The sequence below is a fragment of the Rissa tridactyla genome, chromosome Z (genome assembly GCF_028500815.1).
Source record: "Rissa tridactyla isolate bRisTri1 chromosome Z, bRisTri1.patW.cur.20221130, whole genome shotgun sequence".
NCBI classification, from domain to species: Eukaryota; Metazoa; Chordata; class Aves; order Charadriiformes; family Laridae; genus Rissa; species Rissa tridactyla.
Genome location: NC_071497.1, coordinates 9311349 through 9338986, shown reverse-complemented (window position 1 = coordinate 9338986; position 27638 = coordinate 9311349). Strand labels below are relative to the sequence as shown.

The following is a 27638-nucleotide window of genomic DNA, read 5'->3' as shown; positions in this document are numbered from 1 at the left end:
AGTAGTTTCAACTTAATCTGATTTTGCAAAGCAACACTTCTGGGCATAGTGCAACTCTGTAAACATTGCAGTTCAAATTTGGCATCTTATGTTTGTCTATCTATTGTTTGACCTGAGTCTAGTAGATGGTATCTCACATATATATAAATATATGTTGGACTTTGCATGGAAATTTTTTTATCCTGTTTTTTTTTTTTTTTTCCTCAGCAAGGTCTGAATGTACAATGCCTTTCTAATACCTAAGATTCTAAGGTGCATGAGGTATGTTTCAAAGATGTATTCCAGGTTAATAATAGGTAAAAACATTAGTGCCATCTTCCAGAGCAGTGATGATGCCTCACGTAGGGTCATGTGTTAGATCTGATGAGCTGTGCACCTCCCTCTGCCCAACACCTACACATGCACACTGGGCACCGCAGCCTGGGACTCTGGTGGTGTTGAGGCTGCCCCCCCTGCACTCTGCAGAGGGTACACATGAACCCTTAAGTCCTGCCTCCCCAGAGGTTGGTCGAGAGTTGGCTCCTGAGTGTGTACATCCTGCAACTGAGGTTTTCCTCCCCCTCATGAGCCCACATCTCTTGTACCCACACGGAGACGGTCAGTCTCACTGGGGTGCCTTCTTCCATACTGTGAGGTCTCTGTCCCCAGAGGCACTGGGCGCTCACCGAGCCACCGCTTCAGCTTGCTGAGTGCTGTCCTAGAGGCTGGCACCTACTGGTTTTGAGGTTTACTGTAGACAGCCCTACAAGGGCTGTTGGGTTTCCAGTTCTCAGCCATTCCCGCTGTCAGACAGTCCACATGCTCTCTTTTGAAAAGGACTGTGTGTAACTTTTTAAATGTTGTCATTGTGGGGCTGCACTGCAAGTGCTTGGACAACTACTTAGGAATAACTATATGAATTAGTAACATTTGAGACATGTGGAAATACAACAAATCATGTATTAAATGTATGTGGATGAAGGGAAATCAATTTATATATGCTTCTGCTTTTATACAGCATTAAAGAGAATATTGATCACTTCTGGACTCTTGGGATCTTGTGTGCCTCTATAAAAACCTTTTTGAAAGTAATTGCTCACTTATTTCTGTGTACTCAGATGAGAAAACGAACTGAAATCTGATTAATTCACTATGCAGAGTTTAAATAATTCACTGAATTTTTAAGAGTGGCTTAGCACTTATAAACTGTCAGGAAGGAGACTTCTCAGTGAAACTTCAGCTGCAGGGAAGGTGTCAATAATTAATTTTGGAGGGCTACTGAAGGAAAGAGGGGACTTTCACATTAACTAATTCAAGTATTTTGGAGGAATGTTTTTCGATTAAGTGAGGATTGTTTCATATCACCCAACCATATCACGCATGTAAATGAGTTGTGAAGTCAGGAGCGCAGGTGCTCCACGCAGTTGTTGGAGAGAGGTAAGCACCTCTTACAGTTCTGAGGCATCTCACTGCCCCTGTGTTGGAAGACTCATTCTTTTACATGGATGATGTACAACATCAGGGCTCTCAGGCAGCAACGTTAGATACCTAAATATGATGGTGTAGGTAGCCCAGACATTACCATCTGATGTTTGAGTATCCACTCTGCAGACTGTGACTTTGTTTAAGTTTAAGGAATGGTGTTGAAAAGGTAGCACGTGACTAAAGGACATGTTATGCATTCCAGAGCAATTTTCTCTTCCCCCTACCTCCCCCCAGCCTTACTGCATGATATGATTGTCTGATTGCAGGAACGCAGAGCAGGGAAGACCTTTTGAATGATGGTGGCTGAGGGCCTACTTCTGCAGCCCTTGTTGTCTGATACGAGAACAGGCAGTCAGCAAGGCTCACGGCATCCTGAAACCACATCCTGTCTCACAGTTACATGGAAGCAGGCTCAAGCAGTTAAAAAAATTGAATTATTTTGAAAAATGAGGGCAGAATTATAAAATGCCAAATGGATCATTTAGCTGTCATCTCCCTCTCTTGAATGCAGAGTGGAGAGGTACAGGAGGAAGTGCTTCTCGATATGTGCTCCTCCGTTTTCAGATCATCGCATTACAGTTCCAAACAACTTACCCATCCCACAAATGGAGGGTGAAATTTCGTTTCTTCGTCCCCAAGGCCAAAGACTCAGTCTGTATTCTTTTCATCTCAGCTATACGACTGCTGGAAATGTCTTTATGCTAAAAAAGCCACACCATTATCAGCTTGCACCTCTTTCCCCAGTGCTTTGTGTTCCTAATATGCCATTTATTTTATCTCCATTTTCCTTTCAGATTGCATCATCATTCTTCAACCCAAGAAAAATCGCACTTATCTTCCCTCTAAAGTCCACACAAATTGTTGGTTAATTTTCAGTCAAAAAATTCTGTGGCTTTTTTCCAGTATTCTCTTTTTTTTTTTTTTTTTTCCAGCTGCTGCCTAAGTTCCTGCTCTAATTTCACAGTGATTGTACTTCTAGTGTAGGAAAAGGTGGCTGAGACATGAAACCACGTTTACCTCTCCATTGAATGCTGCACTTCAGTTTACAATGAAAAAGTAAACCTAGGCTGCAGAGAACAAAAAGAAACCATAGGCATAATTCAGTGGAACATGCTTCTTTTGCATTTTTTATTCTGTGAACAGCACAGCTTTTGGAGACAGAGCTTTTCAGACATGGAGATACGTAATGTAGGACTAGACATGTTATGATTAGTAGACATGTAGACAAATTTGTAGCTAAGGTGGAAGCATTTGAGACAGAACTTTTTACATAGTTGTAAAAAAAGTAAGTAGTGTTGATATGGTTTGCATATTAATTTCTAAAAAGATACTGTCATTTCAGTGTTTCAACTTAGATAATAAGCTCTTTCTATAGACAGTTGTTGTTTGACTCTTGCACATGTTTGGGAGTTACTGTCAGATTATGAGAGGTGCTAAAGTTTATAGGAGAGTTACAGCTCTGTTACGCTGTAATCTTTGATTAGCATTTAATGTGCTATCAGTCATAATATACATAGTTGGACAATTTTCTTTACTTCCCACGCTCCAGTTATGACTTAATGCAGTAACAGGCTGGACCAGTTCAGCAGGAAGATCATTCTGAGAATATGAAACGTATTTGCAAAAGGTGACACCTTGCAGAAGTTGGTGCTGTGGTGGGAAGAAAGCAGATGTCCTCCAGTTTGGGTGTTTTGATATTGCTTGTTCATTTTGTAGTTTTTAATAGTTCTTTAGAATACACATAAACAACTGAAAAACATTACCCTACGTAATGAAAAAAAGAAGGAAATACTCTAAAATTTCTGTATCCAATCTGCTAACAATTTTTTATAACTGAATGAAACCAAAGAAGATTTTTGAACTATTTGATAGCAATAATTCATTTTTGTAATTTCTTTTTCCACAAAAACCTGCATCATAGGTGACCGTCACGCACACTTTAGTTACAGTAGTTCTAAATAATCAGTTATGGTAAGCATTGAAATTAATGTCTCTTCTTCTTTGCAGACCAACTGTGCAAGATAATAGTCGACAAATAATTATAAAAAATGGGAGGCACCCTGTGATTGATGTACTACTGGGAGAACAGGATCAGTATGTTCCAAATACCACTAACCTTTCAGTGAGTACTGAGATACTGTTTGAGCTTCAAAATCATTTAAGGGAAGGAATCTGGGATTTGCTTCTTGGACAGGAAGTTAAAATAAATAATTTAATCATACAACTGTCTGCTTGGTTGCATTTCAGAGAGATACTGCTAGATGTGACCGCATCTGTTTTGTCCTTTTTCTGATATCTTGTACCCAGACACTCTCTTTACAACCTTGTTCAGTCTTAATGGCATAAAGACAAGAAAGGTGATCTCAAAATTAGGGAAATGAAACCTTAAAATGGTTATTTTTGAAAAACAAATTAATAATTACAGGATTTTCTGACTTTCAACAGAAGGAGTATGCATTTTGTAATACTTTTATCTCAAATTTGTGAAGTTTTTTAATATACAAAATATTTTAATATGCAGAATAGCAACAAGTTTACAGGCTGTGTGTCACCCACAAGTCTCCCTCTGGCCATTGTTTTCTGCAACAGAGAATGATGTTGAGAAGTAGTAATCCTATTACTTGCTTGGTGGTGTTGTCAATAGGGCAAAGAAAGGTGTGGGGGACTACTTCTTAACATTTTCTGTGCAATGTTATCTAAATTGTATGACCTAAATTAGCCAAAATTGTAATAAATATACAATTGCTACTGGTAGGAAACATTATTTTATTTCACATATCTTTTTCTGATAAGCATATTTTACTGTTTCCTTCTTCTTTTTTTTCCTGAAAAACTAAAATCTGTCTTTTAAATTACATGTCTTTTAGACATTTTTGTTAAATATTTACCTGTCTATATCTTTTTGGAAATACTGGGTGTCTGTTCTTAATGAATGTAAAAAATTTGCTTGCAATTTAACTTTGAATATGCAACTGCCCTTTCCTACAGTAGATATAGAAAAGGTATGAGACAGATGTCAGTGTGGAGCATTGCTGTAATAAACATCATTCAAATTTGTATGTACTTCTCGGGAAATACCTTTAAATGCTGTTCTGTACTGAACAATGATACAGATATTGTGCAATACTTCAGGGAATGTTTTCAAAATTATTTGTCAACTCCAAACAAGCAACAGATGGCATTTACAAAAAATTCAGCATTTCATTCAATAATCATCATGCACTTTCCCCTGTTAGTCCCATTCTTATGTTGGCTTTCTAAGTATTGAATATTACAAAATCAAAATCAAGTGATCGTGCTAGAATCACTTTTGCCTCTACTGTTGCTTTTAGTTCTCTCTTTTTTGGGAGAGGTGGGTGGGAGCCCAGTTTATTAAAATGCTTCTAGTTTTAAACTGACGTGTTTGAATCAGCAGGAAAATACATCTCCTGTCATGTTTTCATCTGAAATGTTGGCAAATATCTAACTTTAGGAAAAGCTTTCTTGCAGTGCTCTGAAATAAACATCTTATTCTTCCATTCTCCCCTTCTTCTGCAATTATAACATGGATTCTTTTAGTACTTTTAACTTCAGCCATAAATTCCAATAAGATGTTAGCTTATGGCTGCATGCAGTTGTAAGGGCAGATGGGTTCTGTGGTCTGATGTTACAGCATATGTTCTTCCTGAAAGATGGCTTTGCAAACCAGCCACCAGTCTCACAGCATGGTTGGAGGGGCCCTGGAGGGATACCAAACACATGCAAGAAATTTGTGGATTTTAACAGATGAACTCATTCCGGTTTTAAGTGCCTGAAAATTCTGTTGTGTTGAGCCAAATGGTGGTCCTGACAAAGTTTTAGTAGCAGTATAGAAACTATATCTTGGAGACTAGGGTATTATGAACTTTATTCCTGTATAGTCATATGCATTTTATTACAGAATCACAGAATCACAGAATCTTAGTGGTTGGAAGGGACCTCTGAGATCATCGAGTCCAACCACATAAAAAAAAAAAAAAACCTACAAAAAAAAAAAAGCACCCACCTACTAAACTCCACACCCACAACCCCACACACAACACCCCACCACAAACCAATAATCTTGGGCACTAGAGCATGCCCTAAAGAGCCATGTCTACACGTTTTTTAAATACCCCCAGGGATGGTGACTCCACCACCTCCCTGGGCAGGCTGTTCCAGTGCCTGACCACTCTTTCAGTAAAGTCATTCTTCCTAAACATTAGGAAATTCCTAAACAATTCCTATTACAACCTATATGTATATTACAACCTATATGTAATTCCTATTACATTCCTAAACAATTCCTATTACAACCATTCTTTATTCCTGATAATGGCATTTTCTGGGTTTTGACTTTACTGTGACTTCCTATGATGGGGTTTTCTTAGCAAACACTAAACAACTTTTTATATATAATAAATACTGATTGCATGTATCTTCTGTATGATCTGGATTATGACATAAGTGACAGTCCTATATGAATTTTGTTTGTCTCCCTATTAACAGAATGAAAACCAATCAAAAAACGAATCTGTAAAGATCATGATGTTATTCTGCGTAGATGTTTTGTTGTTATTGTTGTCACAGTGCCTGATCAGTTCCAAGTTTCCTAAGTAGCATGGCTAATTTTCATTATGCACAGCTTGTCCTTTCTTACATACCCCTCCCATGGGGCAATGGAATATACTGACTTTTGGTTAGTTCATCAATTGTTGGATTTCATTGTACGTACCCAGTAGAAAGGAAAAGTCTAGTTGTTTGAAGACCTTGCATAACTTAATTTTCTAGTCTTGATACAGGCTATGAGAAAGCTTTATAGATTCATTGATGAGTTTTAATTTCATATTAGCAATTGTCTTGCACCAGAGGATAACAGTTTTATTCTGGAGCCATAGACACATAGCAGTACCGCAGGGAATCTTACAGCTGAGATGAGCTCTTGCATTTGATTTCATTTTCCACAGGATTTCAGTGGTTAGGTACACTGATCAATCAGAGATTGGATTGTCTGCTCACAGTATCTGTGTTGCAGTCAAGTATTGCCAAACTCAGCAGTGTCTTGATTTCTTGTTGTAGCCAGTCTGTTTGAATGTGTGTTATGTTGTACTAAGGCAAGCAGTTCTGAATGGGAGTCAAATCTAGGTCAGGTCTTTGTCTGCCAGATCTTCTCCCCATTTGATAATGAGAACTCTTAACTGGAGAGGAATCCAGATCACAACCGAATTAGGACAGTGCTGGCTGTGCCGAAAGCTGGTGAGTTTCTCCCTTTCTCCAAAGAAAATTGCACAGAAAGTTTTGGAGTGCTTTCTCAGCTCCTTGATGGAGGCAGGCAAGATTCCTCCTCACTTGGTCCATTTTGCTCAAGAGTAATGAAAGTTGATTGCAATGTTTCTCTCACCAGCCTGGAGAGGTTTTAGAAAGATTTATCCATCTGACACTTTATAATGTCTTGAAAAGTGAACGCAGTGAACTCCAAGAATGAAGCTGTTCACCTAAAACCAGAATGTTTAATCCTCAGGAATTGTCCTATATCCCTCTATCCATATACACACACCAGGCTTTCTTATAAAAACACCATGTGCAGGACATTACATTTGACCACTATTTTATGTTTCCAGGGAAATGGTGAAAGGGTCATGATAATAACTGGACCCAACATGGGAGGAAAGAGCTCCTATATAAAGCAAGTTGCATTGATCACAGTCATGGCCCAGATTGGTTCTTACGTTCCTGCAGAAGAGTCGACAATTGGTATTGTGGATGGTATTTTTACCAGGTAATCTTTCAAAACCTCCTGTATGTTTATGAAAACATTATTGTGGCAGGGTGTGTGTCTGTATATCAAAGTATAATTTCATTTTTCATTTTGAACTTTAGAATTTGTACTTGAAGTTTCCTCTTTAATTTTAAATACATGCATTGGTTGTTAGGTTTTGGTTCTGATTTTCTAGTAAGGTATAGTACTTGTTTTGGAATCTTTCAGTCTTTAAAGGATAAGAGTGTTAATGTGTCTGTCTTGATTAAGATCCAGATATCTAACTTCATCTGGACATCTTGGACAAATTTGTTCTTCTGGGTGATAGCCGAATAATGTTTCCCCTAAAATGAATACTGTCACCTCCAAAAATCATGTCACAGTTTCTGCTGTGCAGCACAGTTTTACATACTCAAAATATTTGAGACTGAGAATTTGGGGCTGAGTATTTTCTATGTTTATTATCCATCCTGCACTATCAGTCTTGATGACTCTTAAAGAATGAATAATGGTGGTTCATTTCACTCAGTATGTCTTAGTCTCATTTGTAAGATAGTGCTGAGTAATTTTTAAAGATTATCACTACAGTAAAAACTATTGTATTTTATAATCTAATATTACCAAGGATTATCCAGTGTTTTTTTCCCCTTTTTCTTTAATCCATTTTTTAATCAGCAAAAGTCTGTGTTACTGATAGTATTTGAGATGAATAATTATTTATGGTTATAAGTTTCACAACTATGTATCTGTGGTAGAATTATTTTTCCTGAAATTCTAGTTCTGTGATGGCAGAGTGCATTTCAGAGTTAACTTTTAACAGAATCTAAATACTGCTCATCTGGGATTGCTTCATCATGTAAAGATGTTACATTGTTATGCCTCACTGTGTCATGACAAAAATGAATGAAATCACACTTTGATGCACTTCAGTGCTAAGCAGTAGAAAAACTTAGAAAACAATTCGTATTATCTTTCCAAAATTAATTTCAGCTGAAAATTCAGAATGGTTACCTTTTTTCCCCTACCCTGTGTTGAAAGTAATTGACTGGTTGATTGGATGAGCGTTTCTCAAGGGCACGTGGAGATACCCGAGATCTGATTTACTTTACAGAAAAAACATTACAACGTTAATAACAATTTGGAGATTATTTTTGTCTTCCTTGGTGTTTTGTAGGTGAATTTAGAGTACTTATGTTCATACTGACTTAATTTCTAACCATACGTGCATAAGTCTGTTACTCTTAAGCTTAGTATCCCATCTCCTCTGCTTTTCTTTGACTGTCATTACAACAAGATTATTTCTGCAGAAAAATTAAGAAATGTGACACGGTCACTGGGAGTGTCATTATGTTTTGTGCCCACTAGAAAGTGAACAAACTGGGTTTTGTCCTTTACAGTGTGAAAACCTTGAAATAAGCTCCAGCTGTTCCCCAGTGCATTTCTCTGATTCCACTTAGCTTTTCTCCACATTATAGGTATTTTTCACATCTGTTCTGATAAGGTAGTGTGGTTGAAGGTAAAACTTAAGCTTTTAGATTTCAAGCTAAGCAGACCTGGACTGTGTTACTTACTGGCTGTTAGGTTTCAGACCATTTAATTTGGAGCCCAGTCAGATTCTAACACAGGGGATTGATTCCTGACACACACCCCCCACCCCCAATCTAAATTAACTTTGGAAGCTCTGCCGGATATGCCATTCTTTGTTTAAGGTGAACCATGTCAAACGCCAGATGAGTATAATAAAGATTTACTTAAATTCTTGCCATTGTACTGGCAGTTAAGAGTAAACTAATTGGCTCAATATTAATCAAGAAGAATTGAAAATATATTATTGAGATAGAAGTAGTCATGCATTACGTAAAAGGTTAACAGGAAGCAAAAAAGCTGAGTTTATGTATTGCATTCCTTCAGAAATGCAGGAAGGTCACTGCAGTTTGTAAAAGATCATCAGTGGAACTGCTTGTCTGTGCATCTGTTTAAACTTCTCTATTCTGTGTAGTGTAATTTGAGGAAATCGATTGTACTGTTGGGACAGGCCTTAGGCATTTACAATGTACTTACAAGATATTAGTTTCTGACCCAGATGTAGCTTTTCTTCCAGTAGAAATGTTTAGGAGAACGTTTGCAGCATGATTTTGCTTCAGCATGGGGAGTATGGGGGCTTTTCTTGCTCTACATATCCAAGTAATGACATCTATGCTCCCCAAGCAGGTGAGCTGTCAGTGCTTTTTTCTGTCCCACTGCATTTGATAGTCAGTAGCCACAAAGTGGTCTTTAGTGCCCAGTCTGATCTTGCCTAATTCCTGCTTCAATTTCACCTTCTCCAAATCATGAACTTCACCCTCTGCAATGAGAGAAGGAGTAACTTAACCAGATTTTGCAACTCAGATGCTCAAGGTATACAGAGACTGTCCAAGAAGTAGGCATCTTTATTTTGGTTTGCTTGGGTTTTGGGGGTTGGGGTGGGGTTTTTTTTTTCTGGATTTTGGGAAAAGTCTTGAAGTATGCAAGTCTGTCAGGCCAGGTTAATGTGGTGTTCTATTCAGCATTTTTCTTAGCCCTAGGAAGTTATCCTTTATTAGCTTTCAGTGCTTGGTTGGAGGAGAGAAACAATAAATTCAGCTGCCACGTTATATGTCCTACATTGTTTCTTTAATGCTTTGTCTGGCTGAACATACATTTCTAAAGCCTCAGCTTTTGCCAAGAAACTCTCTTCTGGTAGGGAATGAGCTTGAGGAGATCAGAGATTTTCTCTTAACTCGCTCCCAATTTTGCTTTTTTGTTTTGTTTTTCCTTCTTCTGTGTTTTGTTTTGGGTGTTGGTTTTGTTTGGTTTTTGTTTGGTTTTTTTTTTTCTATTTTATTTTAATAGGATAGCAGCTATGGAGAGCTCCTTTCTGCACTGCCACCCCAGGCCACAAGTGTCTTGCTGGAAAATGGGATTTTTTTTGTTGATTACTTTGGTATATTTTTAATCTTTTCAAAACATTGCATGGGAAGATGTCAGTTTTCAAGTTATTTTCATCACTGCCATGGTGTGTTGTTTTCTAGATGCTGCTATTAGCATAGCTCCCCTGCTGTGAGGGATGCTTACAGGCTGACTCTATAAGGAGTTCTGTGCATCAGGAGCACCAACAGTTCTGCTGCTTGATAATTTTTTTTTAATATTGGTGCTTTACACTGCATTCTCTTCTTTGTTTGTAGACTGCATCTTCAAAGTGAGAATTTTTATAGGTTTAAGAGATTAACATTTGTCTAGGATTTGTATCTTGTGTTCTAAGTAGGGTTTCCATGGAAATTGAAAGGTTGCTACTGTGGTTATTCCTTTGGATATATTTAGTATTTATGTATTATAGTTTTTCTAAATTGACTTTAAATACTGCATTATATTAAACATTTTTTAAGATGCAAAAGGAATTGTATTGCTTACAGGTACAGTGAAAATAGGAATGATTCATCTTCATTACTGGGTGTATAAACACAATAGAGTACTAAGGCTAGTCCAAACATTTCAAAGTAGTTTTGATAATTTCATCCTGAAAAGGGGGAAAGGGAGAGAATCTTCCATTGCATAATGCCCCTAAGCCCCGATGATATGCTCTTACAAGTCTGTAAATTGAAAAGTTGGGGGGGAAGAGTAATTTCCTACAGCACCCTGCTTGTGTTAGTCACTCTTAAGGAAGTCTCTTTAGTACTCCTATGGACTCTCCCAAATCTCACCATTTCTTATGTGTAAAAACAACCAAAAAGCAAGCTATTTCCATTGCTATGCTTTGTTCCTAATCCTGGGAAGGATTAGGTACTAGGGATTGTGAAATAAGTAAAAAGTTAGCATTATAGTTAGGTAACTTCAGCTTCATAGCATCAGATTAAAGGCACTAAATCATTCTTCATATTTCTGTGTTTTTATTTCAAGCTATTTTTAGAATATATTTCTATAGCACATTATTAAAGTATTTGTCTAAATTTCTCAGTTGAGAAACTTTTCCACTTTTTCCAGTTTCGTACTTTTTGTGAGTCAATATATGTGTAAACCATTTTTGTACAAAAAAATGAGTAATGTATGCTATGCCCATTATTTAAGGGATATCTATGTAATGTGGATGGAGTACACAGTATTTTGAGATTGTTTTGCTTGTTGATATTTTCTCCCCCCCTTTTTTTTTTCTTTCTCCAATAAGGCATAATGTTTTCATGCAACCTTTGCTTAAAGAATTTAACTTAATCAGTGTCACTATATTTAAGAATTTTAGAAGAGTTTTTGAAAGGTCAGCGCTCAATTTATATTGACTTTTAATGGGATTTGAGTATTAATTCTCTGATGTTTGAAAATTCCCATCCAAGTTTCTCCTTGCAGTAAACGGGTTCAATTTTTGCTTTAAATTAACCTTTAATTTGTGTTAGTTCTTCTAATGTAGTTATTCAGACATTGAAATTAATATAAAGTTTGCCTGTGTGTTTGTGTAGAAAGACAAAGCAAGTGTGGACACACATATATCGAGGAACTAATGCAAGAAATTCTGTTGACCTAATCATGCGTTCAGAAGAGATTATGCTTAGCTGCTGAAGAAAGCTGACCTTTAAAGAGGTCCCACTTACAGTCAATTATTGATATAATTTCTTACAGTTAGAAAACTTCAGCCTACTTCCTGTAGGTTACCAGTAGCTTTTCATGATGGTCAGTTTTCAAAATTGAAAGAGAATGTTACAACAATTTGGAGGTAAAATATGTTCAAATACATAAGCTAATTAATAGTTCAAATTACCAAATGCATTGTATTCAAGATTTTAAGAATCACAGAATGGTAGGACTGGAAGGGACCTCTGGAGATCATCTAGTCCAAGCCCCTGCCAGAGCAGGGTCACCCAGAGCAGGTTGCACAGGAATGCATCCAGGCAGGTCTGGAGTGTCTCTAGAGATGGAGACTCCACCACCTCTCTGGGCAGCCTGTGCCAGGGCTCTGCCACCCTCAGGGTAAAGAAGTTCCTTCTCATGTTTAGGTGGAACTTCCGATGCTCAAGTTTGTGCCCATTACCTCTTGTCCTGTCACTGAGCACCACTGAAAAGTGCCTGGCCCCATCCTCCTGACACCTACCCTTTAAGTATTTATAAGTGTTGATAAGATGTCCCCTTCAGTTGTCTTTTTTCCAGACTGAAGAGACCCAAATCCTTCAGCCTTTTGTCATAGGAGAGGTGTTCCAATCCCCTAATCATCAATTTATTGAAATCAGAAGCTATCATTAGAAAGAATACTGTGAAGGAGACTAACTCCTACCAACTCTAGGTGATGGTAAAGGGACAAAAAGAATTTCCTTCCTAGAGGAGCACTTACCTGAGCAGCACTTACCTGGCTTTTTCTTCGTGTGTTGAAACATTTCACTTCTTTCAGTGAGCGGACGTAAGTATGCACAGTCACACTATGGTGATATACATCTTCCAGTGAGGTTTTATACCATCAGCCAAACTGGGCATACTATTAAAGGTGCAGCTTCAGTTGTCTGAATTAATACAATGCACTGTTCTTCAATTGCATTTGAAAACTGCCTCTTGCATGTTATGGGCTGCATGCTTAAAGGTTAAAGGAATAAATAGAAGCATCAGTAAGATGCATGTAGATTATCCTCTCATGCACTTCATCTTTCTCAAGAGAGTTATCTTGCTGTTTGCAGACGCTGTTAATCTTCATGGTGGCAAAGATATAGAGTTTGAATTGTCTAAGAAGTTATATTAAGAAAACAGGGGTGGAGGAGGTTGGCAATACAGGTCAACAGGGGGTAGTGATAGGTTGCCTAGGTAAGCAGCAGTTTAATTCTTTCTCCTGCACTTCAAGACAATTGTCTTGGTATAATCTCTGCACATCACATGATCTGTATTTAGGTGTACAGATCTTTGCCCTACATTTTATCCTTGTAACAGATTATTTAAATGTATTTTTAACATGGAGGACACTTCTCATTGCTGAGTCTATAATTAGGAGATACTCATTTAGTTCAAATTCCACTGTATTTCTGAAAATGTGGAAACAGATGGTGGTTGCTCACCTTGGCTAAGGAGGGATGGTTTTGTTCTTCTAGCTTGTATTACATGTCTATATACAGGGTCTTTCAGATAGACATGGCCACAAATGGAATCCTGAATCTATCCGTTCCAAGGTGCAAGTTATATCGCTATTTTAGTATTTTCTTGTCTGTCTGTTTTCCTTGTATAATTATTTTGAACACATGTAATAGTTGCTCATTCAACTAAAACTAGAGCACAGAAATCTTCAAGCAGCTGATCCTTAGATGTCTGTTTGCCATGACAAAGTTGCAGAGCCATATAAATTAGACCCTGTGACTTCAAGCTGTTACCATCATATAGTGACTTGATGCTTCTGATTGATTCAGCAGAAGCTGTGTCCTGCTGAGGTACTTGCATGTGTCCCTGGCTTGCATGTGGTCTACTTGTGTTCCCAGATGTGGAAACCAAGAGAGAACATCAGGTTCAGGCTGTGTTTCTTGAAGGTGTCTTTGAAGGCAGCCTTCAGACCCCAGCACAGAGACTTACCTCATTGCCCTTCATACATGGGAAACTGCTCTCAATTTCTGTGATCTCTGGGTCTATAAGGAGAGGGAGGAGGGAAAGGAAAGGAAAGGATGTTTTCTGCATTGATCGAGAACTGCCAGCCTCATCCAACAGTGAAATAATGAGGCAGTTTCATCCCCCTTACCACTGGCCTTAGTTGGGTCATTTTATTTAAAATCCGTCAGCCAAGATCCAGTTCCAGCCATGTACCTTGACAAGGAGTGGCAATTCCAAATTGCTCAGTGGGTTCAGTAAAGGGAAGGAATTTTCGTCACTCCAAGTCAACTCCAACAGTGCTACTGAGAGACTTGCGAACTGAGGATCACCTCCTGCTTATGAAAATTATGTTTCAGGATCTACTCATGTGAGCATCATCTGTGTCCTCATAGCTGTTTCATGTGGTGACACGGTTCAGGGGACTCTACTCATGCCCTCACTTGCTCAGTCTTTCTAGAGTCTGGCAAAACATCTCTGAACAGGCTGTATGTACCCTTGAAAAGACATCCCAAGTGTATACGTTACTTGGTTTGCCATGGGAGTCAGCGAGGAATCAGTCCCAGACCAGCACATCACTCCAGCATGGCTTTTTTATCACAGTTGAAGCTGCTTTCTTGTGACGGAGCGGCACTCTGTCTTAGAGGCACCCTAGTAGTGCCCAACAGATAATCCTTCTTTCTCTTCTGAGAAAGAGAATACGTGCAAGGAAAGCAAGCTCCTTCTCTCTTCTCAGTTCTTTGGGCAAAGTGACCATGCATGATTTTAATCCTTTGCATGAGTCAGCCAGTCAACTTATATTACGCATTCCCGTTTAAAGAAGAAATGGCATTATTTATATGTATGCCTGGCTTAACATGGTGACACTGATGAGATTAAGTCTCTTTTTGTCAGTAGGAAGCTGCTTTAAAGGCCAAGACATTTCATCGCAGAGTCCCCTCTAAGTGGGTAATTCAGTGTGTCGTGCTATTCTGCCAGCTGGTGGCTGTAGTTCCCTTGCTACCTGTCAACACTTGCTCTGCTACTGCTCAGGTGTTGTCTTCAACTGATCCTGAAATCCGCAAGTGGGATGTTCCACTTAAATTTGTGAGCATTGTACAGTCACATGAGTGAGAGCTTATGTTAGGTCTAAAAAGCAGTATTTGAATGCCTGCCCAACTGATGTGACTAGCACGCCTCCTTTCCATCATCTTGTGAGCAGAAAGAGCTGTGTCAGTCACGTGCAATTGAATCCATGAAGATGGACGAGGAAAGGGCATTTACATATCCCAAAGTGACATTTCTTGTATGAGATATACAGCCATCATGGATCCTTTCACCCATATTATTTCTCAGACTTGGTAGTTGGCACCTAAAAGAGAACTTACTGGCCAGAAAATAAGGGAGAGTTGTGGCTGCACCTCTGTAGGCTTGTGCAAAAATGCAGAATGCATGGAGCCCTTGGCTTGTTCACATAACCCCTGCAAGGACTGCAAGTATCTCTGCTTCTGCAGGATGTGGGCAGGAGGTCTTTTTGCATTGGTGTACGCTACTATTTTTGGGGTTTTGTTTTCCTTGTGCCAGAAAGATCTCATGTATTATCAATGGCGTGATCATCAGCTGAAGAGCACAAACATGAGATGCAGAGGACTCGGGAGAGTGTAGATAATATGTTTTTTCTATCAAGTCCTCTTACTGTGCACAGCAACCACCTCTGCCAAGGTGGAAAAACAAACTGGGGTCGGCTTCTGACTGGCATATTGCTCTCCCATGTAGGAGAAGTACAAGTTTATTCCACCAACATGTGTATATTACACAAAGTATAGCAAATTTGGTACAAGGGACCTTTAGGAACAGCTGAAGTTGTTTTAAGGTCCCTAATGCTTATCTTGTTTTGGCATGGTATAGAAGATAAGAGATGATAATCTGGAAAGAAATGCTGTTAAAGCTTAGAGGATGGTTTAAGGATGAAGGATTTCTTCAAAGTAAACTAAAAAACCTGAAAAAACTCAGCTCTTATCAACCCACATTTCTTTAAAGGCTGTGCATCAAACACGCCATAATGCTTTCTTCAGTATATTTTATTCAAAATGTCTGTTTGTCTGATCTCTAAATGGTGGAACTGACCTTTGAAAAAGATTGGGTCTTACAATAGACATATTTTGGATGTTGCCTCCCTAAATACTTTAACAGCTATTTAATTCTGACAATTTGACCAACTCATATTACTGTTTTGTCAAGAGTGTGTTGAGCTGAAACAAACTAGTAGACAAACCTCACTATTTTCTCTCTAGACAAACATTATTTTTTTTAACTGTATAAAATATATTTTTGGCATCATTATGAATTTTAGTATGATTAAAAATCATGATGGAAAGCAAATATTGTGTTAACACCGCAAACATTTGGGCAATCGATTTTGGATGATTGTATTTATTTTTTTCTTTGCTTCATTGGAATATCACCATCATAAAAATTTGAAAGATATTTAATATTGCATGATTAACAGATTAAAATGTTCCAAGGCTTGTTAAGAGTATATTTTATAAGAAGTCTTGAGAAAATCAGAAAGCATAGGTTGGAGCGGTATGTGAAGCAGGAAAAAGAGAATGTTTTTACTGGAATGGAAATTGAGTGGAAGATGTTTTCCAGGTGCCTTTCACAATAAATTGAAACGTGAGGTAAATCACAAAATAGTGCTTGTAAATATTAATGGAGATGAACATTCCATTGATCCAGCTGCTGGTGGCAAAAAACTACCCAGCTTTTTGTAACTAGGCAAATAATGTTGCGCTAATTTCATTCCAGTTTTACCAGTTTACCACGGGAGCTGCACAGGAGCAGGATAGAGAGGGAAAATTTTTGTATTTAAAATAATAAATAAGTAACATAGATCCATTATTTCAGAGCTTCACTGCAGAAACGGTGCGATTTGCACAGCAATAGGCAAATGAAGGTTGAGAGAGCGAGCAGTTTATAACAATAATGCAGCTTGTTATATTCTTTGCTATTTATGCATTGCTCGGTTCATTGATGAGCTGTATTTTTGCAAGGAGACTGCCCAGGAACTCACTTGCTTGAAAATGGTTTAGGAGTGTTCTTCATTTTTCACTGAACACAATAAAGAAATGGACATCCTCCGTCCAAAGCTTGTCTGCGTACTGAGCCTTGATTGCTGAGGGGGCAGCGTGCTTATGACATTTTAAATTGATTACTAGAGTGCAGGAAAGATTTGGGGAGCTTTTATGTAGTAAATGGGCCTTTCACAGAATCACAGAATGGTAGGGTTGGAAGGGACCTCTGGAGATCATCTAGTCCAACCCCCTGCCAGAGCAGGGTCACCCAGAGCAGGTGGCACAGGAACGCGTCCAGGCGGGTTTTGAATGTCTCCAGAGACGGAGACTCCACCACCTCTCTGGGCAGCCTGTGCCAGCGCTCTGCCACCCTCAGGGTAAAGAAGTTCCTTCTCATGTTTAGCTGGAACTTCCTATGCTCAAGTTTGTGCCCATTACCTCTTGTCCTGTCACTGAGCACCACTGAAAAGAGCCTGGCCCCATCCTTTAAGTATTTATAAACATTGATAAGATCCCCCCTTCAGTTGTCTTTTTTCCAGACTAAAAAGACTTAAATCCCTCATCCTTTCTTAAGAGAAATGCTTTAGTCCCCTAATCATCCATTTTACTATCTTTCCCATTTTATTGTTAGTCCTTTATTCTATGTAGGGTGGAGTATGATGGGCATTGCTTTTCACCCCTTGAGGGGGTTTACACTGATGTTGTTTTATAACAAATCTTAAAATATAGTATATTTGGAATTATACATGAGATTACATAATAATAACTTTTTTTTCTTTTTTTAATTTACTGAAAAATCTTTCCCTGAAATTACTGCATGATTACCGTTTCAGTGTTTCTGTGTTGTTTTCAGAATTCTTATGCTGGTCACAACCTCCACAATTAGTCAGATCGTTGGACTGGACTGACATAGGCTTTGTGCACGCACACACTTAGCAGTAAGTTGTTGTCCTTTATGACGAACTCTTCAGTATTTAGCGAGAATTGCATATAGCCTCTCATTTTTATATCACATGCAAATTTTGTCATTTTTAACTCAAAACATCAGTTACCAAACTAAAAAATTCCTTGTTTCTATTTATTGCTTTATTAAGCTTTATTGATTTCTTTGAGGCTTACAGGGTAGGATTATGAAGATTAGTCTTCCTGTCTGTCCTAGAAATATCAGTTAAATCACAAAACCCAGCATGAAGATTCAGCTAGTCAGATTCTTCATACCTTTATAATAAAAATCTAGGCTACGAAATTCTAGTCTCGAGGTGACAGCAGTGTTTAACAGGGCAGTCTGCAGGTGTCCTGTGTAATACAGAAATCACCAGGAGATTGAGTGCCGAACAGAAACTGTGGAGGAGTTTATCTCAGCAGAGTAACTTGTCTGTATGTTACCTTTTTTTGGCCAAAACTATGGTTGATGCCTTGTTGGATTTTTGGTTTGTTTGGTTTTTTTAGTTTTTTTATACCTGAGAATAAAGGTTTAAATTTAAGTCATTCAGATTTTCCTTTGAACAAAACCTAAATTCTCTGAATTTGCCTGTACAGTTAGACTCTAATAGATAAAGGTCAGAAAATTTAAAAGCTAAGGTACCTTTTCACATCTTTGTTTATTCTGTATATATGTAGTAATGTTTACTGGTTTTGCCATGCACATTAATTTATGTATTGTGCAGAAAGTACGGAACCGTTCATAGAAAGCAATCCCAAATGACTGGCAAGTCCACACGAGAATTTTATATATTGATATGCTGAACAAGTATTGTTTGTCTTGCTCTGGAAAGCAACCACAGTCAGACAAACAGAACTTGCTAGTTTTCAGGAACCCAAAAGTACTTTTCAGAAATGTTACTTCTTTATAGCAGAGTATTTTGTTTTGTTCTTGCTTAATTATATTTGTGTTTATTGCCAGAATAACACAAATTGCTTAAGCCTTTCATTTATGCTTACAATCATATAATTATACCTCTGGGGTAAATTATTCTCAGCTTTCAGGGGAAAAAAAAGGGTGGTGTATTAAATTCATTGCACCCATTTTCTATCACGTGGACATGTTATTTTTGAAAAAGAAGATAATAACTAAAAATTGTAGTTAGTGTTGTTAAATTGAAAACTATTTTGTTATGTTTCTCTAGAAAAGTTATGGCTGGACATATCAGTACGTTTGAACTGTAACTATTTCTGACAGTGTTCTGTAGCTTTGTAGAAATAAATTAAGCTGTGGTGTGCATATATTTGTCACTAATTTACCTTCATGTCTGTTCATTTCATAGTAACGTGCATCTGCAGTGTTAGGTTTATATGTCATATAAATGTAATAATATAATGTTTAACAAAACAGTCTTTGGTTTACATACATGGCATTTGATAAAATCTGTAAATCCAAACAACTGTTTTGTTTGCAGGGGTTTAAATTAGGTTTGAAAAATCTTTTAAGTCAATAAAGGACATTTATCTATATATACAGTGAGATTTATAAAATTTCGGCTGCATATTGCAGTATTCCTGAAAGGGATTGAGAGGCTTTCCCCCATAATGGTGTATGTAGGAGGGAGGTAGAAAGAAAATTTTCTGTGAAGCTGACCATCTCTTTTACAGTAAAGTTGAAACTCTTACATTGAATGATGATATTTAACTTTCTAAAACTCTTCCATGCTATGATTTAACCTAGTCACAATTTGAATGGGATTTTCTGTAGCGTCCACAGGTTTAAAGGGGAAAAGTTCACTTGCGCTGAATGCTTCAGCTATTGTCCCTAGTCTGTTGCTATAGTTTCTGCTTTTTAATCCCCCCTTGGCCTCAATCCCTCAGCTACATATGCACATTAACTTAATTACCTTGAGTTCCCTCGCTGGAATCCGAGAGTAGTAAGTGTAAACCTGTGCATATTTTAGGGTTGTTTTTTTCTTTATCTTAATTTTTTCAGCTTCTTCAGGCTAATATTGGTGGCTTGCAAATAAACACCCTAATTTGAATATCTATGCTTGTAATTTATCCTTCAGCAAAATGATTGTACTCTTAATCTGCTCTCTCCCTTGACCATCAATACCATTTATACCCTGTTAATGGTTTCCTGCAGAGAAATCAGGGTAAAAGCATGTGTTTGGAGCTTCAGTTGCTTAATGGAGCTTTCATAAAGTTCTCCATCTAGTATTGGCCTTCTGGAGTGCACTGTCTGCGCTGGCAGATCTCTCAATCAGAAGGAGAAGCTGCAACAGAAACCTCAGTTTGGTACCTCTGTGCAGGAGCAAATCACAGCTTTCTCGCTGAGGGCAAGAAAAAGAAATGCTTATTTCTGTGTTTGAATAAATGTAAAAGGTGATGGACCTGTGGAAATCAACCCATTGATGCATTAGGTATAAAATCCTACGCGTGTTTGCACATGGAATTTAAGGTATTGCTATTGTGTCCTTGTTCTGATACTGGACACCCTGCTCCTTCAAGGGCTTGTCCCTTGCTTCCTGACAGCCAGCTGCTGTAGGGTTGTGAGTGGCGTGGGGCGGAGAAAGTGGAACTTAGACTCGAGCAAGTCCAGTTTTGAAATACAATGGAAAACTTTAGAATTAACCAGAATTAACCAGAAATCTACTGGATTATTTTAATAAGTGATGTATTTGCCCTAGGTGACAAGTATTTTTAAAGAGTTCACATATTATTGAGGGTATCATCGCTGAATTTCAGAAAAGGACTTTCTCAGGTGTTTTTCACGAGGTAATGTAGCATAAGCTTTTGGAAGAACTACTGAATTTCTTATAAAGCATTAGGAATGAGAGGATATTGGTAAGTTCTTGTCACTCAGTGACTGCATTGACTAGACCCATATTTCATCTTCTGAACTCAGTCCTACCTGTTCTGTCAGTCAAGGTGAAGCTTTTAAAATATTGAATGTTCACTGCAATCCATGGACGTTTTCCTTTCCCTGGCTTTCAGCAAAAAAAATTAATGCAGTTCACATCTCGAAAGCTAATCCTGTTAGATACAGGGGTTTTTAATATACTAGTGTGCTTGTGCGTGCAGCATGCTCCTCTTGGCCAGGTCTGTAAGGTAATGAGGATTTAAGTGATTACATGTTCTGGCTATTTCAATTACCTAGTGATATGGAAAAGGAAAAAAAAAAAGGTAAAAAATGCTATGAAACAGAGTGTTAAAATTGCTTTGGACTTGCTTTTCTTTCCAGGATAATGTGAAGTCTGTATCCCTGGTGGTCTCAGGTTTTACTAGTTTCAGTAGTTTCTCAGTGACTGAGAATATATTGTACGTCTACAATAATATATAAAATAAAAATGTATTTTACATTAAATGTGTAATGCATTCTGTCAGGCTTTTCAACAATTGTTCTTCTAAATTGGGTAACATACCGTCAGTATTTCTTCATTTAAAATTTGCAAATAAGCAGTTGTAGAAATGGTTGAGCACGTTGTGTGGATGTTGACTGTAAATAGCTTAGTATCATGAGCGTCTTCTGATTTCTTATCATCGTCGTCCATGTAACTTTGCACACATTTACTTTTTAGAAGTTGTCCATGAATAATGCAAAAGTAATAGCTATCCTGATAACAATGCTTTCTGTCATACTTAGGATAAGAGTTATTTTTTAAAATTCTGTAATTGCAGTTTCTGTAAATTATTTTTCTTACTGTCAGTTTTTGGTTTGAATTAGTAAGAGCTTGAAGTAAATGATTTACCAGTACTCTGTGGGGGAACGTGAAGCATTAGTTTCTTGCCAGTGAACTGTTATAAATTTGCAGATGCTATCTTTTCAAGGATTGCTTGATAAATTCTCATTGTACAGGGAAAGTAGCCAGAAGTTACAATATCTAAGTTGTAACCACTAACTAACCACTGTGAAGTTCTTACTAGCAGTCTGAGTGTTTCTAAAATACACAGAGAGATTGAAGTCACTTTTGTGGGCAAAACTGGACGATTGTTCTGGTTAAAGGTGTTGGGATTTTTGGGACTGCAGTAGGAGAGGATATGCAATAGCCAGCCTGCCAGTCATCCATTTAGGATGCCTGTTTTCATTTTCTTGGCAGACTAATTTGAAAACGGCTTTTAATTTTTAACCTGTGAAGTCTCAATAAGTTTTGTTTGCTAGGTGCTTAGTAGGAAGTCAGTAACCTGGTTCAATGGGATGAGATTTACCTAGGTGTTGAAATGAAACTGCGCGTGTGTTCTTCCACTCATGTCAGGATCAGTATCAAGTTTTTCTGTTCTTAAAAACATAATCTTCAGTTAAGCTCTTCACACTTTTGCAACCATTTGTTTTCTGCAGAGACCACATGAAACTTCAGCTGGGAAGAATGTTTTCTCCCAAAAAATAAAAGCATACAAAACAGTTGTTATGAGATACTTTACAAAAAATTGATCAAAAATGTGTTGTAGAGAATGGTCCCATGCAAGAAAAGGGATAAACTGTAAGGCAAGACCCCATCTAATCCTTTCTTTCTGTAAACTAGTTATTTTAATTTAAATAAATCCTGTTCAAAAACAGAGATCTTTGAAATGACATTTTGAAAGGTTTTGTGTGAAAGGGAGTGAGTGGAATTGTAAAGTCACATTATGAATCTATTTTATTTGTATTTTTTGCACTGTTCTCTTTGAATCACAGGAGGAAGGTCTTTGTTGTTGATGTTGAGAGAGCGGTATTCTACACCTTGCATTTAAGATATTCTCAGAGAAAAGAGTAATTTTCTTTTAATGTTAATTGTTCTTGATGAATAAATAATTTGACTATGAGTACATTCTGAGATGAAGTCTGGCTTCAATTCTAATCTCTGGGAAGACAAACCATGGCTGGAAAACTGAATGCTTTCTCTTGAAAATTGCAAAGGCAGCGTGTAGAGACCCTGTACTAATTAGGCTTATTCTTCTGTAACAAGCACTAGGTTTCATTTCTCCAGTAAGTATTTTAGATGAACTTTTAAAGCCAAGTGTACGCTTCTAAAATCAAACTGAAAAATCTTAAATTTCATTTTTTTTCATCATTAAGTATTTTATAAACTAGGAATTAATAAAGAGCAGCAGGATGTTGACAACTGTAGGAAAGAAATGCTGTAGCGAATGGCTTTGCAGTCTTGTTTTCTAGGATTCGTTTTGTGCTATGTAGTTGCTTTTTGTTACCAAAGGTTGCTCTTGGGCTCCAAGAATAATGAAATACCTGAGGTCCACACAGTGCTCTTAATTCTATAACCAAACCAACTAACAACATGTTGGATAACTTCTTTTGAAAGATAGCATGGAAAAAGCCTTAACTAGAAGCTTCTGGATTTCGGATTCATTTTTCTGCTTGGGAAATTCCTTTTTTTTTCACTGCCTTCTGTCATACTAGCGCAATTTCTGTTTTAACCTACATTGCGACACTTTCACCCCTGGACTGCTGGCATAGGGCAGCTGCAGTTCTCTGGGGGCCTCTCTGCTCTGCTCCAAAGCAATGTTTTGCGTTATTCTATTGTTTTATGCCACTGTTAATCGTCAAGTCTGAAAGTCTATCCCCTTCTCCAGGACACTTTGGTTTTTTGAGAGCAGTAGTGACACGATGCTGAAAGAAGGAGCTCCAAGACCTCAGAGGCCTTAATTTAAGTTTCCTCCTTCCATACAAATTTTTCATTGATGGCTGTCAAAGCCCTCAGACATGTCTAGCCGATCAAAAGCTTGAATCACCAGACTTTGAGGGAACTTTCAGGACCACACAGTTTAGCAATATTAGTTCTTGCCTGTTGAGAGCAAGTCTAAATGGATGCTGACTACATAAAAATTCTTGAGATGCAAGGAAAAAAGTTACGCTGTTTAATCCTAGTGGTTTCTAAGTGGTATCATAGCTTGTATCATGAAAAAAAATCCCAACATTTATAGAGCCTCGGAGGAAAAATTACCATAGGATACCATCCCAGGATGATGAACACTTGCATTGGAAAAGGTCAGTACTTATATGCATGTATTGACTCAGGAGAGCAGGTTGAAAAAACAGCCATTTGAATGCTGCTACTGCAGAATAAGGAAATCTGTATCTTTTTCTCCAAGGGGTCACATACAGGTTAAGCATGTAGTGCTAGCCGTTTTACATAAAGCTAGCTACTGCTGCATAGTATCTAACTTATCCTCCAAAAGTTAATTTATGAAAACATTGCCTCCCTGTTGTTTTTTCTGAGCTTGTAGACAGGAATCTTTATCACTTGAAACCTAGCACTGAAAAGAGATAATGCCTCCTCTTTTTTTTTTTTCTTTACATAATAAATGTGTTGAACATTATAAGATGAAGAGCTTTTAATTTTATGAAATTTGGTTGGCTGTCAAAGAGACATTATAACAAGTGGTTTCCAGCCAAATTGCATTTGCTGAGGAGTGATGGATCTCTTGCCAGCACTAAAGAGGCACTCTTCACATTGGATGTCTGCACACTCCTCGTGGGCAGAATGCAGTAATCTTTCTGAACATAGACATTAGAAATTCCATAGCAAAAATGGAAATTTTCTTATTAACTGTGTCACTACTTCCAGCAGCTGGTGTTTTAACAAGTAGAATAGAGCTGGTGAAGTTGTGTGGCATTGTTCTTGCTCTAATGGTTTGCTTTTGTGACTGCCTTGTTCTGTTGTAATCTTTTTTTCCTGGACACTGCTTTTTTTTCTTTTTTTCTTTTTCTCCTTTTTCTTTTTTCTCTTTTTTCTTTTTTCTTTTTTTCTTTTTTCTTTTTTCTTTTTTCTTTTTTTTTTTCTTTTTTCTTTTTTCTTTTTTCTTTTTTCTTTTTTCTTTTTTCTTTTTTTCTTTTTTCTTTTTTCTTTTTTTCTTTTTTCTTTTTTTCTTTTTTCTTTTTTCTTTTTTCTTTTTCTTTTTTCTTTTTTCTTTTTATCTTTTTATCTTTTTTCTTTTTATCTTTTTTCTTTTTATCTTTTTATCTTTTTATCTTTTTTCTTTTTATCTTTTTATCTTTTTTCTTTTTTCTTTTTTCTTTTTTCTTTTTTTCTTTTTTTCTTTTTTTCTTTTTTTCTTTTTTTCTTTTTTTCTTTTTTTCTTTTTTTCTTTTTTTCTTTTTTTCTTTTTTTTTAATTAAGAGAGGGAAGAAAAGAAAATGCAGGTAATGCATAACGTGCCTGCATCACTCAGGGACGACTCATACCTCTTCCCATATTTTACTATATTGTCATCTACTGTAGTGATGAATGCAGCATTGAAATATAATCAAATAGTTATTTTTGTGTAGGCTTAACAGAAGGGAGCTTTCCAGAGAAAGTGAGTCTTGGAGACTTTATTGGACCATGTATAAAAACAAAAAAAAAAGCAAACAAAAAAAAGATGGTTTAAGTGCTGGATGCATTAAGGCTAAGATGAGTATCATCTGCAACATTTCTTTTAGGATTTTTACCCTAACAATTCATAAAGATAGCATCCCAGGTATTACCTATAGAGTAATAGAGTATAGAGTATAGAGTATAGAGTTGGCAGTACCACTGCCAACAGTGGTATATAATCTGGATTCTGTTGAATGTTATAGGAAAAAGTTTAATGTTTTGATGTGTAAAAACACTTAGGAGGCAAGCTACATTAAAATGTAAATTCACATCTGTTATAAATTTGAAGAAAAATAATTGTTTAAGCAATAGATGTTTTGACTTCCAAAGCTTCATTGTATCAGGAATAATACAGCATACAGTTAGGGAGCAATGCTTTGCTGCATATTAACTGTTAGTTTTATAAATAAAATCATCCACATTAAAATAGTTATTCTTAATTTTTTCTGGCATAATATTGCTTATCACATAAGTTTGAAAAACAAGTATGATTATTCTAGTTCAAGGGCAGAGGCAGAAGGAACAATTTTATGCACTTTCAAAGCATGACATTTAAGAGATTTTATGTCATTTAAAAATACACGTGGTTTTTTTTTTAATCTGTAGATAAGCCCGAGTCAGATTTGAATGTTTTAAGATGCTGAAAAGAAAGGCTTCTTTTGCAGCTGTTGTTAACAACAAGAGAACGATAATACTCATTTCTGTTTGTATCTGGAGCATTTAGTGAGGAAGTTCTGAAAATTATTTTTGTGAATGCAAATAAGATACGAAATGACTAAATGATTTTGAGAGCTCTATGGAAATGATGCAATCCAAGAGAAAAATATAACTGAGAACTCACAGTGTAATCAGCATAGGCGCATAACAGAGAGCCTGTTAGATGCTATCTCAGTAACGAAAAGCCAAATAAAATTGATATAATAATAATACTAATAATCCTGGGGTCAGAAACTAACCTTAAAGTTGCCCATTGTGGAGCCAGAGATTGTTTGGACATAAAAAGTATTTTTCATTCTGGTGAACTTTTTTGTAGTTAATGGTGTTAAAAATAAATCTAATGTATATTATTCTCTGTAGATCTGTGCAATATTGCACTACAAGGGGATTGTTTGATTTTACAGTAGTACATGGTGGCTGGACCAAACTCGGAGAGGGACTGGGGCGTCTTGGGGGCGCTGTGAGAAATTCAGTATATATGTTCATAGTTCTTAACCCAGCATTTAAAAGGATTACAATAGTAAATGACTTAATAAATTTTAATTTCACAATGCCTCAATATCCTGAATTATATATTTAATTCAGTGAAATTAACGTAAAGTTTAATTAGCTTACATGCAAAATCGCCTTTCTTCCAGAGAATGTGGGAATATACCTACTCTTCGTGTACGTGAGCACACACATAATGAAATAAAAACACTCACTTTGCTCATTATATCATAGTGCCCATCTCTAACCAAAATTAGTTCATTTATAATTGAAGATTTGTGTATTGTGAAGTTATGCCTGCCGCCATACAAAATTTCCAGGCCAAGAACCAGAGAATGTAGAGGAATCAGAACTGTACTGCGTCCAGCCTGCCAGGTTTTGGTATGGGTAGTCAGTTACTCTCGACAATCATAAGATCCGTATAAAATGATGAGTATCTTGTTAGTGCTTCTGTAGGCAACAGAAGCAATTATATTAGAGAGAGATGCAGCAAAAGACTGAGAGCAAAAAAAGCTATATTGGGATTCTCTTTAAAGGTTTTGATTGGCTTTAAATACTGTTGTGGCCAGCTGTTATATTTGAAAATGTAATATGCTAAGCCCATGAGTCAGTTTTCCTTAAATCAGTGTGGCTTGTATGTAACTGTATTATTGGCTGATGAGAGTGAACAAATCCTTTTTTACAGCCCTACTCAGTGGCTTGATAATGATAACCTATCTCAGAAGTGATGTTGTAATGTCATTAATATAATTGAAAAGCATATATGAAAAAAGGAAATGTTCTTTCTTCCAGGTAGAAAGCATATTAATTGGATAGGTAAGGAAACCTGCAGAAGAAAACCAGGGTGGGTTTCAGGTCTCTGAGATGAAAACTGTGATTTTACAATTCGAGATAGAATGTGAGGATTGGAGGTTGCATGAATCTGAAACAGCGCTAAGAGACTTGTATGAAACATGAAGGAACTTGTGTGTGTGGTGTGCGCGTGTGTATGTGTGTGGAGCAGAGGAGAAGCTCACCTGCATGGAGACCAGTAAGTTCAAGGACCGTTGTGTAAAAGGATGAGGAGAGAAATCTTTCACTCAAAATCATGTTTAAGCATGCTAGTGTAGCTGTGTAACTTGAGGAAATCATTGTTATTTTGTTACTGTCTAAAGGAACTAACTGCTCTATCTGTTTGGATGCGCAAATACCTGGTCACATGTGTGTCCACTCTGTCACTAAGTGGAAATTCTAATATCTGATACTTTCAGGTGTATAGCATACAAATTAGATGGTCAAACTAAACCAGAAAAATAAAATTGATTTTCACGGCTTGCTTTGCTGGAA

The 27638-nt window shown here is 37.1% G+C and overlaps 1 protein-coding gene across 3 annotated transcripts in view; it reads left to right on the top strand.

The window, feature by feature from the left end:
- MSH3 (mutS homolog 3) overlaps positions 1 to 27638 on the top strand; it is a 118467-nt gene that overhangs the window by 82608 nt on the left and 8221 nt on the right. For all 3 annotated transcript variants that reach the window (XM_054186851.1, XM_054186850.1, XM_054186849.1), the window contains 2 exons: positions 3472 to 3586; positions 7083 to 7240. In XM_054186851.1, the coding sequence (XP_054042826.1) occupies positions 3472 to 3586; positions 7083 to 7240 (273 nt within the window). The remainder of the gene's footprint in view (positions 1 to 3471; positions 3587 to 7082; positions 7241 to 27638) is intronic.